Genomic DNA, 14653 nt, shown 5'->3' on the forward strand with positions numbered 1-14653 from the left:
ACAGCAAGGCTGCAAGCACGGGGAACTAACTTCAGATTGCTCTCCAGGGCTGAGTGATCCTAGAAGAGCAGCAGAAACAGCAGAGCACGACAAAAGGAAGAACCCCAAGAGGGGCTGCAGCTCCTGGCCCCCCCCAGGTCACTGGCACCGCCTTTGTCCCCGTCAGTGGGTTCCTGACACTGGGGGCCACTGACTAAGCGCATTTGCATACGCTCTATATACACCCAGCACTCCCTTTTCCGACGTTCTTTGAGGCGCCAAAGAAGGGACATTGGTCCAGAAGTCTCTTGCCCTCCACTGCCCTCCCCCAGCACCCCTGAGCAACACATCTGTGCACACCTACTGTGCAGGCCTTCCTTCCGAGGCCTGGGGGGGTCTTCCTGAGGCTCTTGGCTGTGCAGATGCCCTTGACCTCCTTGTTTTGCTGTTGCCACCATGGGCCAGTCCTTCCCCAAACCCCAGCACTGGTTACTCCAAGGACCATGCCCTCCACGCTCCTACCGTTTCCCTCTCATGCTCTGGACTCCCCTCACCTTGGCCTTGTGCCTGTCATCCTCCAGTCTCCTCTTGCCTGATGGACGACGGACAGACATCTGTTTCCCTGGCCCACGCCAGGCCACAGAAGTGTCTCCAACCCATGCAGGCCCTTGGGCACTCTCTGGTAGTTACATGTGACTGCTCTGGAGCCTGCCCCCTCAGGCCTAGCCTGCACTAAGAACAAAGACTAGTCCTCCTGAGGTGCCCGGGAAGTCAAGGTGGATGAGTGGTCCTGTGTCCTGTGTCCCAGCTCTCTTAATTGCTGGGGATTCAGCAATTACAGGCCCCAGAAAGGCCTGTAAAGCTGCTCTTCAAGGAAATGAGTTACTGTACTGGGTAGCTCTGGAGCAGTTTTGGGTGACTTGTGGATTCAGTGAGCTGCCCAGTGTAACAAATCTCAGTGTAACAAATTTCACACACTTAAGTGCTCAACAAACATAAGCTGCTCCACCTTCAAAAGCACTTGCCTGACACTCAAAACATCACGACACGAACCAGTCCCTGAACCCAGACTAGAGACCAGTGGGACCTGAGGGAGGGACAGGCGGGCAAGGGAAACGGTGCTGCCTCAGGCAGACACTGACTTTCAGCAGTCAGCGTCCAGATTTATAAAGACAACAGATAAAATGTCACCACAGTCTGCCTCAGCCACCGATCACTACATGTAACACCAAGCAGGCGATCTTTAGCTGTTTGCAGAGGGGCCCGGATTTCCAAGTGGCTCCACCAGCTGAGATGGGAGCACTATAAGGAGTCAGGCTTCTATAAAGATACAGAGCAGCCAGTCCCCTACAGACAGAGGGGTGTAAGACCGCACAGTGGGAGGGCACAGCCCAGAGAGCTGCTGATGGAGGCAGCTCTGGGGACCTGGGGACACACACTTTCCAGCCACTAAATGGAAGATGCAACTGCTTAATAAGGAAGTGGCTGGGGTCCGAGGGGAAGGGATGAAGAGCAGAGCGGTGGAAGACAGGGCCACAGAGCAGCAGAGTGGAGCGTCTGGCAAATCCAAGAAGGGCTTATGTCTCCTTGGCAAGCGAACCTGGAAGGGGGCTGTGGGAAGAGGTAAGACAGGAAGGGGAGGGGGGGACTCGGTGTGATTAATACCCTTCTGTAGGTCTTGCTGCAACTCATTATAGCTCTGAGAAGTTACCTTTTCTGTTTTGTTTTTATGGTATTTAATTCCGGGTTGACTAGACATAGGAACCACAGGAACAAGAGTACTGTGGATGTCTCTCACTGGTCACTGTCATTTCAGTGGGAAATCTTGGGGAGACACTTACCCTCTTCCCTCTCCTCTCTGTAAGTTTTCAGAAGCAATTCCTCTCTCATGCACACAGAGGCCCTGGGGCCCTTTAGGGACCTTGCAATTTTTAAGCAGCTGGGTGGCTCCTAGCAGCTTGTGCTGCTCATGGTGTAGCTGACCGACCTCAGTGGTTCCAGAGCAACAGGAAAGAGCAGTCTGTGTGAGCCTTCTAAATCCCTCCTGTCTGCTAGGAACAGCTGCCCTGTCACGTGCCCTCCTCACACAGGTGTGGCCCACTGCTCTCAAGCTCATCCTCACTCTGCTTTATTTAAAACTCCTGGGTCTAGAGTAGCTTCCATGTTTCCCGGCAGCACAAACCATCACCTCCTGCTCCCTCCTGAAGCCCATCTCTCCCTCCTGAAACCCATCTCTCCCTCCTGAAGCCCATCCATCATCCTGACTGTCTAATGCTGTGGGAAGCAGGCACTGTGCTAGGAGCTATGAGCCTTACTGGAGAGAAGGGAGGGAGGGCACAGTCCCTACACTGGACTCATCGATGGCCTCTGACAGGGCCTCTGACTCCAGCCACCAGCTTGTGCACTTGGTCAGGGCCTAATGAGTTTCACAAGTAGGTCATTCTAGATGAATAACTGAGTGAGAGGCCCGGTCACTGGTGTGACCAGATCGAGGACCCCAAGAACTCAGTCTGGGAGCTCTACCGATGCCTGTGCAATGGAGGAAGCCAGTCTCTCTGCTGCATCTCCACATCTTGGGTGAGGCCCACCCTGGGCTTCCAGGCTCTTCCCTCTAGCCCCAAAGCATACACACCCCAAGGGAACTCTTTAATTGCTGACACTGCTCCATCAGTTGTTTAAGGCCTCCCTGGAGTTACCTACGCCCCTCAGGAGATGAAGAACTGAGGTCACAGGTGGCCACAGCTCCTTAATCTCCTCAGTCACTTCAAAGTCCACTGTGTAAGACTAGGCACCAATTCTGTAATTTGTTACCAACAAAGAACACAGATAGTACATGTTAGTGACAACCAGACTAAAGCTGTTAACTCCCGCACACAGAAGGCACAGAGCCAACTGCTTCCTCTGGTTGGTGGGATTACAAGTGCATTTCAGTGCCCTAAACTTTCAAACACAGAATACTCACAAAGCCAGAAAAGGAAGCATGGCTCCCAATGCCCGCTGCACAGCAAACTTGAACTTTCCTTCTTGTTGCAACCCTGACTCCTTAGAATGTCCGGCTTCTCATTTCTGTTTTGTTTTAAGGAAAATGAGGTTGGTGTTGGCCTCTGAGGAACACAGTGTCGTGAGCAGGCATGCAGACAAAGGATGCAGGCGCTCTAAGGCTGTGGAGCATCACAGCCCTAAATCTCGTCCTCTTTCTACTCTATTTTTGGCTGTGTTAGTTCAGGACACACTGGGGTGTCCCAGAAAGGAAAGCAGAAAAGAGATTTGGGACTCATTTTTCAAAGAAAGTGACAGATTAACTGCAGGCCCTGCCTAAGCCAATCTTGATTTTGTAGGATCCCTTTTCTCCTCAGAGCGGCAAGTGTGGTAGTTGGTAGCTGCGAGCCTCATCAGCAAGGTTGCTGCCCCCGGGAGCGCTGCCTCTCTCCTTTCCCTAAGAGGTGGGGTGGGAATGGGCTGTGGCATTCACAGCATTTAGCTGGAGTTAGAGACCAGAAGGCACACAGGCTGCGTGAGTGAAGATGACCATTTTGTCAGCCAAGCCCGGTTGGCAGAATATGTCTAGCAGGCATGCCTTGTTCTTGGGGTTTTAGCGCAGGCAGGCCCAGGTCCCGAACCTCATCCAGGCTGAACAGCAATCATCAGATTACCCCTGACCCCCCCCCCCCGTGTGTGTGTGTGTGTGTGTGTGTGTGTGTGTGTGTGTGTGTGTGTGTGTGTGTGTGACTGCTTCTCCAAGTCAGGAGGCAGCCCTGAAACTTCCTAACTGTTACACAAGAATCTGACCTGCAGCATTGACCATGAGAGCACATGGGGAAAGGGAAGGCGAGGGGGGGGGGGTGCCACAGGGCTTGGGAAGTGGAATGAAAAAGTAGGGGATATGCAAATGTTGGTGAATGTCTTCATCATTTTATACATTTGACCAAGCAAGATGGGAAAGCCACAGGCCACCACCTCATCCTACAAGATCCATATAACAAGATGGCACCAGGTTTCTAAACAGGCCAGCTTTGACTCAAATCAGTGGTCCTGGAGGGATGGTCTGTCTTGGGAGCTGGAAGCCACTGTTTCCCCTGCTGCTTACCTGCCAGACCTCTTTACTGGTGGACTTCATTTTGACACACAGGCTAAAGTCACTAGAAAGTTAAATACGGAATAGGGTGTGTGACCAGGTTACACAACAGGGTGTCTGAACAACAGCAGCAAAGTGGCCTGATCATGGAAGAATCAGGCCTGTTTTCTCAGGGCTTGGGCTGAGAGGCCACAAAGGCTCTTCCTTCCAGAGCAAGCTTCCTAAGGCAGAGCTCTTGTCTCCAGTCCCAGTGTCTAGCACTAGGTCCCTCGCTAACTCATTGCAAGAGTGACTCACGTAGCATGAGCGTACACTTTCCCAAGGTGACTGTCTAATGTAGGTATTTCAGCACTATCTACACCACAGGTTCTCTGTGGAGGAGACCTGGGTGTTCCCAGGCCCAGCTTGCAGAGTCAATGCCAGGCCAGACCATGGTTCATTCTTTAAGGTGCTATTTTGTGTCTCCTAACTTAACCCTCCTCAGAAGCTACCTCTTCTGGGCTTGAGTCTCTGCCACAGCACAGTTTTCCTATGGGTATTTCTTTTTTCTTTTTAAGGAAGTATGGATCTGGCCATGCCCTGATTTTAGCCACAGGCATTATACCACCCTTAAATGTTACCCTACACCAATGGGAATTCCTGGGGAGCAAAAATAATGTCCCATGTCTTTTCTATTATTTTTAGATTTATTTATTTTATATGTATGAGTGTTTTGCCTGCCTGTATGTGCAGCACACACATACCTGGTGCCCTCGAAGATATCAGATCCCTGATACTGGAGTTATAGACAATTGTGACTGCCATGTGGGTGCTGGGAATTGAACCTGGGTCCTTGGGAAAAGCAGTCTGTGCTCTTAACCATTGAGACATCTCTCCATCCCCAAGTCCCATTTCTTACATCACACTTCCCACTGTTGACACTGTGCTGGGGTCAGGGAGAGGCTCTTTGGTTTTCTGGGACTGCAGCAAGAGCCAAATCTCCTTAAAGTGTCACTCATTATAAAGTTCCCCAGTGAGCTGGATAGATGGTACAGTTAGGTTGCAGCTCTTGCAGAGGACCAGCTCTGTTAGCTGCACCCATGTCACAAGTGTCCCTAAGTCCAGCTCCAGGGGATTCTATGCCCTCTGCTGGCCTCTGCGGCACCTGCACTCACACCCTCATATTGTCCCCACACCCTACACACATGCATGTACACATGATTCAAAAGAAAATAAACCTTTAACTTAAAGGTCTCCAAAACCATGGGGTTAAAGATGGTGGCTGGGCAGAACCTGCCCTTGACTGCCTCACTGTCCCTCAGGTTAACACTGTATATTCTGTTACTGACTGTGTAATATGAAATATAGGCTGCGTGTTCTAGAAGCAGTATCAGTGTACACAGCACTCTGAAGAGGTAGGGCTGGGCCACCAAGAGCCAGGAGGCTGGTTCTACAGCAAAGCTGAGGCCCTCCAGGGACAAGCAGACAACGCTGCATACCTGCCATGGCTGGGCCAGCCTTGACCACGGTGCAGAGGTTTGGGGAAGGAGGCTGTTAGCCCCAGACTTCTCTCACACGGTGCTGACCCCTAACCTCAGCAGATGACTGAGCTCCTCACCCAGGAGCAAGAACCAATGCCAGCTCCAAGTGCCAGAGCAAAATGTGCACACTGCCTTCACACTTCCCTCCATCCTTAAGAGGAACAGGAAAGGCAAGTTGCATTGCTGGCCCTGAAAATACAATCTCCACAGGGTGTAACCGCACTCCTAGCTTCTGGTTCTCAGGCATCAGCAGCTCAACACCTTCCCAGGCTGGTTTGGCCTCAGCTCTGGAGTAACAGGCCAAGAGCTGAGCCCTCTCAGCTCCTCCCTAGCCTGAGAATCCTTCACATTTCCAAGAATGCTTCGGAACCCAAGACATGGAGGAACTTAGAGGACCAGATGAGAGAATTTGCCAAGTAAGTATCTGGAGGTATCCAATGATGGAGGCTTCTGGAAGAGTCCAGCAACAGTTTTAAGACATCCTGTGGGTGCCTGGGGAGACCAGGTGTGTGGGTCAGTTGGACGGACAAGTCACAGTGGTCAAGGGTGGCTCCCTTGACCATTCTTAAGGGAAGTGGCAGCCCAGTCACCTCAGAATAGGACTTGTGGAAACCTCTCTTACGCTCTCCTTTGGTACGTGGAGTACACCGCCATGAGGACCCGGCAGCTGCCTCCGCCTCTGCGTTAGAGCTCATTGGGTGGGTACTCGGATGCTCATCTTACAAACAGTAAAGCAGCCCTAGGTCAGAGTGACAGCTAATCCTGTCAGTGTGGCAGGGTCTAGAATCACCCAGGAGACACAGCTCTGGGCGTATCTACAAGGGAGTTTCTAAGTTGGGTTAATTAAGGTAGGAAAGCCTACCCTAAAGATGGGCAGTGATATCCTGTGGGATGGTGTCCCAGACAAAGTGAAAAGGAGAAAGCAAGCTGAACACCAGTGTCCATGTTTCCTGACTGCACACAGTGTGGGCAGCTGTCACCTCCTGCCATGGGACCCTCTACCCGCAAACGGTGAACCAGAGTAAATGCTCCCCTCCTCAAGTCATTTTGTCAGGGCTCTTGTCACAGAGACAACGAAACTAACACAGCTGGTCACTGAGGGACATCCAGAAGGCATTTCCACAGGCCATTCTTGTGTCACCAGCAGCCCATCCAAAGGTAGGAGCTCAAATTTCAGTGGACACCCCCGATGCCACACCTGCCATTGTTTGACTCCCCTCTGAGTCTGGGCCACGGAGAGAAGAAGGCTATCTCTCTGCAGTGTGCAGGCAACTAGACACACAGAGAAGTCCTAGCATCCTCCAGCAGACAGATTCTGACACCTGCTCACAGTACCACCTCTACGTCACAGTACGGGTGGTCCTGTCTTAGATCCTGACACTTTACCTGCGTACCTGTTCTGGAATGAAGTTCTCTGGAGTGGGATGGGCCTGGTGTCTGTACCGGACATATCACAGCCCACAGTGAGCTGGTAGGTGAATGAGACTTCCCTAGTCACCCGTCCTGTCACAGCACAGTATAAATGCTCATCTTGGTCAGACTCCAAGCCGACGGAAGGCCGATGTCTGTTCCTCCCTCCTTCTATGCCTTTCTCACACTTGAGTGTGGGACTAGCATCCAGCAGGTGTGGAGCACAGGGCCCCAGCTACTGCAGTATAGCCCAACACCGAGGCCCTCCCTGGGCCGATGCTGACCTCTCCTTCCGACCCCCTAAAGCTTTCCTGACGGTGAATCTGCAGGCCCAGGGTCGACCAGGCATCCCTTTGCTTTGCTCATGTCCACTCTGCACACAGCAGCTCATCTGGGTAGAGCTCCACAGAGCAGAGCCCATTCTGCCCCACACTCTGTGTTCTCATAAGGAGCACAGCACAGTGCCTGGCAAAGAGTAGACACTCATTACTAAATGTGCAGGATCAACGAGAAAAGGTCTTCAGTAAAACAAAAGCAAAGAGCAGAACAGAAAGGGGATTTGATCCACCACTCCTTCAACTAAGGACCCCAAAGCGAGACTGAGAACAGGGAGACACCTAAAGCTTTCAGACATCCCTGCGCGCCATGTTCCAACCCCACAGACGGAATGCTGCAAGCTTCTGAGAGCGGTCACAGCGCACACAGCAGCCCTGCACTCGTCTGACTCTTCTCCATTAGGAAATATCTGACCACTCCAGATAATCTATTCTCCTGAGTTACATGGGCCAGCCATGTGATGGGCAGTGTCAGGGGATCTCATGCCAAGGACTAACGCTGTGTGCAGGCAGATGCTGTGTGCACCCAGTTAGCAGCGGCCCTATTGGAAGAGCTTTACAGAACACAAAACAGCTCACACTTCATTGTGCAAGAGCTGCTGTGGCTGATGCCAGGCAAAGAAAGCCTCTGAGCTGCTTCCCCAGCTAGTCATGGGCTGCCCTTGCGGACCCACTCTCCCCTGTGAGCACTGCCGCTCGTGACCACAGCAGCAGGGGTCAGGGTGGGTACAGCATGGTCAAGGACTCCAGACCCAGGTAAAAGATCTTCCCTTCGGTCTCCTAAGTAGTGGGCTCAGATTCATAAGGAGACAGGCAAAGACGAGAGACTTATACAGACACTTGTGGGGCAACAGGTAGCAGCTGCATGAGATGGGGGAGCGATGGTGCTGTTCCCTCACGCTTCCCTAACAAAACAGAAGCAGTTATAGGGAAGAAATGAAACTCACGTTGCATTTAACCTAATGAGAGTGTCTGTGGCAGCAGGGGCATGATGGTGCTAGGAGGCCAGGACAACAGCTTTCCCATCTTGCTCTAAAGAAGCTGCTATGCCGCTCACGGAGCCTGGAATTAGTGGAGCAGGGATAATTGCCTCCATTTGAGCTATAAGGCAAGTGGGCCCAGAAATACATGTAAATTGCTACATAAAAAACTACAAAGTCCTCTGCTTTCTACCCAGTCACTCCTCCCATCCCTCAGCTGATTGCCAATGCTATCCATCATTTCCCTGTCACAGCCAGTATCGGTTATCAACCTGACACACCTGGGAAGAGGGAGCCTCAACTAAGATCTGATCCCAGCAGGCTGTGTAAGAAGGTAGCTGAGCAAGCCAGTAAGCGGTGTTCCTCCACGGGCTCTATTCTCAGTTCCTACCCCGAATTTCCACCTTGGCCTCACCTGACGAAGGGTCATAACCTGTAAGCTCAATAAATGCTCTCCTTCCAACAAGTTGCTTTTAGTCAATGCTTTATCACAGGACAAGGAAACATACAGGGTACTCCACCTAAATTCTAGGCCTCTGTTTCCTTCCTCACCCATAGAGTGAGGACCATGCCCAGCTCATATTAGTAGGTCTATCACCTGTGAGCATACCTCTCAAGCAGAAAGTTGAACAAAATAATGACTTTTTGAGGCTTGGTGATCATGAGAACATTGCCTCCCTCATGACTGTGTTTGTTCCAGGCCTGAAGCTTGCCATGGGTAGAGGCGTGGGCAACCCGGAAGCAGTCCAGCAACTAGCTGTTCCAGTTCAGAAGAGGTGCCCTTTCTAGCTAAGTCTCTTCTTTCTCTTAGAGGAGAGGCAGCCAGGAGAACGAGGGAACCACTTCCTAGTACCCAGCAAGCTCACCCAATTAGTAAGTGCCGTTATAAAAGACAGCAATATTTGGAGCCTTCTGAGGCCCTTAAAGGGTGTGTGCAGACTAGGCAAGCCCTTTAATGCTCTGAGGCCTTGTTTCCCCTCCCTAAAAACAGGGACAATATGTGTCCCTGATGGGAGAAGTACTTCTGTGTATGTTTATCTTATTGACTGTTAAATAAAATACTGTTTGGCCAATGAAACGGCAAGTTAGGCAGGGCTATGAGTCAAAGAGGATTCTGGGAAATGTAGTAGATAAGTGATGATCCAGGCAGGAAGTGACATAGCCAGGAGACTCAGATTTAAAGAAGGAGAAACCGGAAGCGTCGCTCTTTTCCCCTCCGCTCTTGCTCCAGCGGCAGGATGTGACCCACCAACAAGGAGGGACGCCGATAAGGCGTCCAATAAGATAAGTCTTATAAAATATATAGGTTTATGATAGTTAAGACTGAGCTAACAGATGAGAATCCTAGTCATTGGCCAAGCAGCATTGTACCTAATACAAGTTTCTGTGTATTCATTTGGGCCCTAACTCAGGCGGGCAGCTGGCGTAAAGCTCACATGTGGCGGTGGGGCTCAGGCGGCTGGCCTCCCACAATGGGCCAAAATATAAGATCAGACCTGTGCGAAGGACGACAGGCCTCTGAAAAGTGGCTGAGTCCAAGACTGGAACCAGAAAAGTTCAGGGTGAGACTAAAGCATCCCACTGAGCTCAACAGCAAGAAAACATACAGAATGCAATGAGGACATGGGCCAGTTTGAGCATTAAAATGAGCAATGACGTAGGTGAAGAATTACACACCATGTCCCGCAATCATGAGCCAATAGTGACAGCATAAAAATAATAAGGGAAGGCCATCAGGGGTGGGGGACATCTGAATGACAAAAGAAAGCCACCTAGGATAGACAGAATGAAAGAAATGGAAAAGAAAATCTCTATTTTATAACCACCATCGATTTCAGTGTCATCCTTAACTCTGTAGAATTGGGTGTGTGTGTGTGGGGGGGTAACCTGGGCTACAAGAGACTGTTCCTCAAATAAATGAATAAATAAATAACCCAAACCCCAAATCCTTGTTCAACATAACCACCATGGTCTATGGGCTCTCTGAGGCTAAGATCATCCTGGAAGACTGAAGACACTGGGTGAAGACTGCTGTGTAAGATGTGCAAAAAGCTGCCTCTTTGATTGAACGGGGAACCGGACAAGCCCAGCCCAGGTGCAGAGAGGTTAAGAGTCAGCACCTCCCCTGCTTCACCTGCAATGCAAGGCCTAAAGCGCCTATTGAGAGCAGCCCACACCAAAGAGCAAACGTTGGGTAAGATAAGTGGCATTGGTGCTTTAACCTGCTGATGTGATGTAGACTTGAAAACAACTAAAACCTGGAGTCATTCAAGATCAAACAGGACTAGGCAAACCTGATGGACCTGTGCAACCCATGACACTGAAACAGATCCTCAGTCAAGAAAGAAGTCCAAAGGCATACATGACGCTATTAGGGTAACTCCATAAACTTGAAAATGTGACACCTAACGATGGCCTAAAATACATAAAGAATCTGTGCCCAAAAACATGCAAGAGGGGCAGGTAATTGATGTAAAATGTTAGCAACTGGCAGATCTGGGTAAAACAACGATCTTGTTCTATTTGGTGAAGTTTCTCTCTCTCTTTCTTTCTTTCTTTCTTTCTTTCTTTCTTTCTTTCTTTCTTTCTTTCTTTTGGGGGGGGGTGAAGTTTCTCTGAGTAGGAAAAGAGCCTGCAAGTCCTTGCAAAGCTCACAGACTCACCAGGTCCACCCCATGGTGCCGCGGCAGCTGCCTTGGGAACACTCACCTGTCAGGTATTCCAGGACGGCAGCCATGTACACAGGTGCCCCCACACCAATCCGATATTTAGGGTGGCCTTTCTTGATGTACCGCAGCATCCGCCCCACGGGGAAGATGACTCCTGCCTTGGCTGACCGAGAGGTCTTGGTAGATTTCTTCTTCCCACCGCGGCTCGACATGGCGGTGGCCCCAGAAGCAGATGAGCAAGCTCACTGTGAAGGCAATAAGCACACCATCAGGGCCACTGGGGACAGCTCTCTACCCATTTTCCAGGTACACTGTGGGCTCTTGATGGGAGCAGGTGACAGACACAGCAGGCAGATGCTGAGCCCTTAGCCTGCCGAGTCATTTATGTGCTTGAAAGGACGGTCTGAGCTTTGCAAAGAGAATGTGCAGTTTTGTACATTTTCCCCTGTGACATCAACTTTATTGGCCACTTCCATTTAAATGTTAGACTGACAATGACTGCTCTTAAGTGTCTTGGCTTTATGCCTCACAGTGTAAAACTAATAAAAATAACAGGGTTTCCTATAATGTTCTACACCTCTTTAATGATTGTATTTTTATGTGCTTCCAACTGGAGTAACAAATCTGTAGGAAGAAGGAAAGAAAACTATGGTCTTTACCCAGAACCAGGGCATGAAGCCAGGAGGCTGGATTCTGAAATGAAAGTTGTGTTATCTCCCCAAGGACCCTGACCTATGGCAGCCAGGTACCACAGGGGACAGCTGAGAGGGGCCTCCAGAGCACACACAGTCCACTGGGGCTGCCGTGGCGAAGGCGAGTCTCCGGCTCTGCTTTCCTCTAGTCCCACCCACACCCCACACACTGCCCTCAGCCCAGAGGGTGCTCCCCAGCTCCTGCCTTGACTGCACGCAGTCACACAGTCACGGGCATCTGCAAAGTTCTCCTTCCTGTGCGGCTCTCCTTCTACTCTCTACCCTGTAGGCTGGTCAGTCTTGTTGCACACCCATCTGAGTGTGTCCTAGCCCTGGTCTAAAAGCTTATGAGGACCAGCACAAATCCCAAGATAAAAGTCACGATCCTTGGCCACCACTATGCAATGCCCTAGAAATCCAGGCCTGCCACCCGAGTCTAACTTGGCTTCACATCTCTGTGAGTTAAGGTCTGACACAGAGATTCGTGGGGTACTCCAGGAAGGTCCCCCTGCTTTTCTTCTTCGTCAGGGCCTCCTTCACCCCTCTGCCAATCATCCCTGATCTGGTTGTCCACAAGCTTGGCTCTGTGAGCTTCAGGCCACAGCAGCGATGGGCCCTGATTCCTGCTTCTCTACAGACTGCCATGGATGGAGGGCTGGACCTGACTGCACTTGCAGGGTGGCCAATGCTTACACAAGTGTACACTACAGGGGCTTTGCTGGCCAGATGTGGTCCCTGCCCTCCCAAGGTGATGGGGGGAGGGAAGATGACCGATAGCCTTGCAGTCACTTAAGTTCCAATTGTAACAAATGTAAAACTAGAATGTGAAGCCTGTGTGAGGTGCTGAAGATGGGTTGTGAGGGATACCAGGTGATTCCAGATTCTCCCTGATGGGCAGGGCTCCCTATGCTAAGACACTAAGGTCAGGCTCCATGATGCATGGGCCCGTCTAGTTCTAATGAGCATGAAGGTCCCATGGCTAGGAGCTCTTGTCATTCTGACTGGCACTCAACTTCATCTTGGGATCTGTGGTCCACACTAACATCTGCCTGCCAGAGACACAGCTGTGAGGGCATCCTGGGGCAGCTCCAGCCTCTACCAGGAGTCCTGCACTATTCCAGATCCAAGGCATAGAGTCTTAAGGTCTTGGGATGATGAAAGAGGGTCAGCTCTCTGTGGCCACACTGGTCTAGGACACATCATGCACACAGGTACCTGGGCTCACTGAGCACACAGTGTGGGTGGCACACGTGTACCTGGTTTCAGGGACAGTTGCCACTGATTCCCACACTCTTTGACTTAGCGTATGTGTTTCACGGACCAACAACCCAAGATTTAAGAGCTTTACTGCCGGTGTCTCTCCCCTCTTCAGCAGGGGCAGCTCAACCCCTTTATGACATGCCAGAAGACCTGCAGGTGTGTCTGGGCTGCCCCTGTGGACAGCAGTGTTCACAGGAGGCCGTAAGTACCAGGACCTGGCAAGTCCTTCTCTGACAGTAGCCAAGTCTTTATGCCAAAAAGCTAGTGACACTCTGTCCCTATGCCAATGTATATCTGGCTACCAGATCCCTATGACAAAGGCCACTTTATCAGTCTTACAGGAACCTTAAAGTGCTCTGGGTCTTTAGGCCCCATCACTGGCAATATTGTGTACCATACAACCCAAGCAGGAGTAAGTGTGGCCCTATTTCCTGCTAGCCTCCTCAGCCCCCAAGTCATAGCAATTCTGCTCAACCCAACTGCAAAACTCACCCCCTCACCTGTGCCCCTCCGTGCCCTGCTTCAGATTTTTACCTCTCACTGAACTTAATAGCAGGCTTTCTCCAGACACCAGAGCCACCCCTGCCTCCTCCCTCATCTCCTTGAGCTCTGAAAATGCACCTTTACCTATTTCCCCAGCACTGTTGGCTCAGGAGCCCCCAGCCACCTCTGACACCCTGAACCCATCATGCTGTGTCCCACCTGGAATGCCCTTTGTCCTCCTTGTCAGCCTGCTGGAGGTTCACACACACACCCTTCTTGGCCCTGGTCACAGTCAGAATGACCAGTGCTCCATGTTTCCATAGCCTCGTGTCAGTACGTGTATGTGCCTGCCCAATTCAACTAAAATGCAAGTGACTGCATGCCAACCACTGCAGGTGGCTCATCATGGATCCCCAAAGCCACCATGCTGGTGTCATGTCTTGTGTCAGGATCTTCACTAATGCAGCAACCTCTTTGTTCCTGCTATGGAGTTGTGTTACCGTGGTTCTGTTACACTCTGTCTACAGCAACCCAAGCTACGAAGGTATTCTGATTAAGCCCTGAGCCTCCTGAGCCTCCAGCAGTGTGTGGTGGGTTTTAAGCATCCTTTGCCCAATTACTTTCTACCTGTAGTTTCCAGAGAAGCCTGTGTGTGCCAGGTCCTGCCTGCTCTGAGGTCTCTGGGGAATGGGCAGCTTTAGCTTAGCTCTGCCGTGGGGGAGTGGCCATGGAGAAGAGGTTATTGGGCACTGTGACCTATAGTAAGACATTCCACACCAACTTGACCTGTTTCTAACACGGCTCTACTCCTAGAGAGCATGGGGCCTTGGTCAGGTGACTTAACCCCTTGGACCTTTGTTTTCAACTGTCAGTTAGAGACAATGGTAGGAAGGACCTTAAAGAAAGGGTGGGCATTGGCTGAGTGTGTGAGTAAGGGGCTGACACTCAGCCACTGCTCAACTGTTAGCCAAGTCACAACAGATGTAAGACAAGAAACAGCAACTCCTTGCAGGACAAGCCTTAGGCAGACACTTACCGTGGTCAGGGCACTACTGCTAAGCTGACATTAGATAATTCCCTACAACTTACTTCTCACTCATAAAAATTCCTGCTATGGTTTCAATATGAGGACCCCCCAAAGGATTCAAGTGTTAGATTAGTCTCCATTTTGGTGATAAGGGGTGTCAACTTCAAGAAGTGGGGCTAGGGGAGTCTAGTACTGGCTCCTTGAGACTCCTCTGCCGTCTTCT

At 50.9% G+C, this 14653-nt stretch overlaps 1 protein-coding gene across 6 annotated transcripts in view; it reads right to left on the reverse strand.

The window, feature by feature from the left end:
* LOC100771856 (core histone macro-H2A.1) overlaps nt 1-14653 on the reverse strand; it is a 58716-nt gene that overhangs the window by 38184 nt on the left and 5879 nt on the right. For all 6 annotated transcript variants that reach the window (XM_035443001.1, XM_027409757.2, XM_027409758.2 and 3 more), the window contains exon 2: nt 11009-11214. In XM_035443001.1, the coding sequence (XP_035298892.1) occupies nt 11009-11180 (172 nt within the window). In that variant the 5' untranslated portion in view covers nt 11181-11214. The remainder of the gene's footprint in view (nt 1-11008; nt 11215-14653) is intronic.

This window comes from Cricetulus griseus, chromosome 3, assembly GCF_003668045.3.
Source record: "Cricetulus griseus strain 17A/GY chromosome 3, alternate assembly CriGri-PICRH-1.0, whole genome shotgun sequence".
Classification (NCBI taxonomy): domain Eukaryota; kingdom Metazoa; phylum Chordata; class Mammalia; order Rodentia; family Cricetidae; genus Cricetulus; species Cricetulus griseus.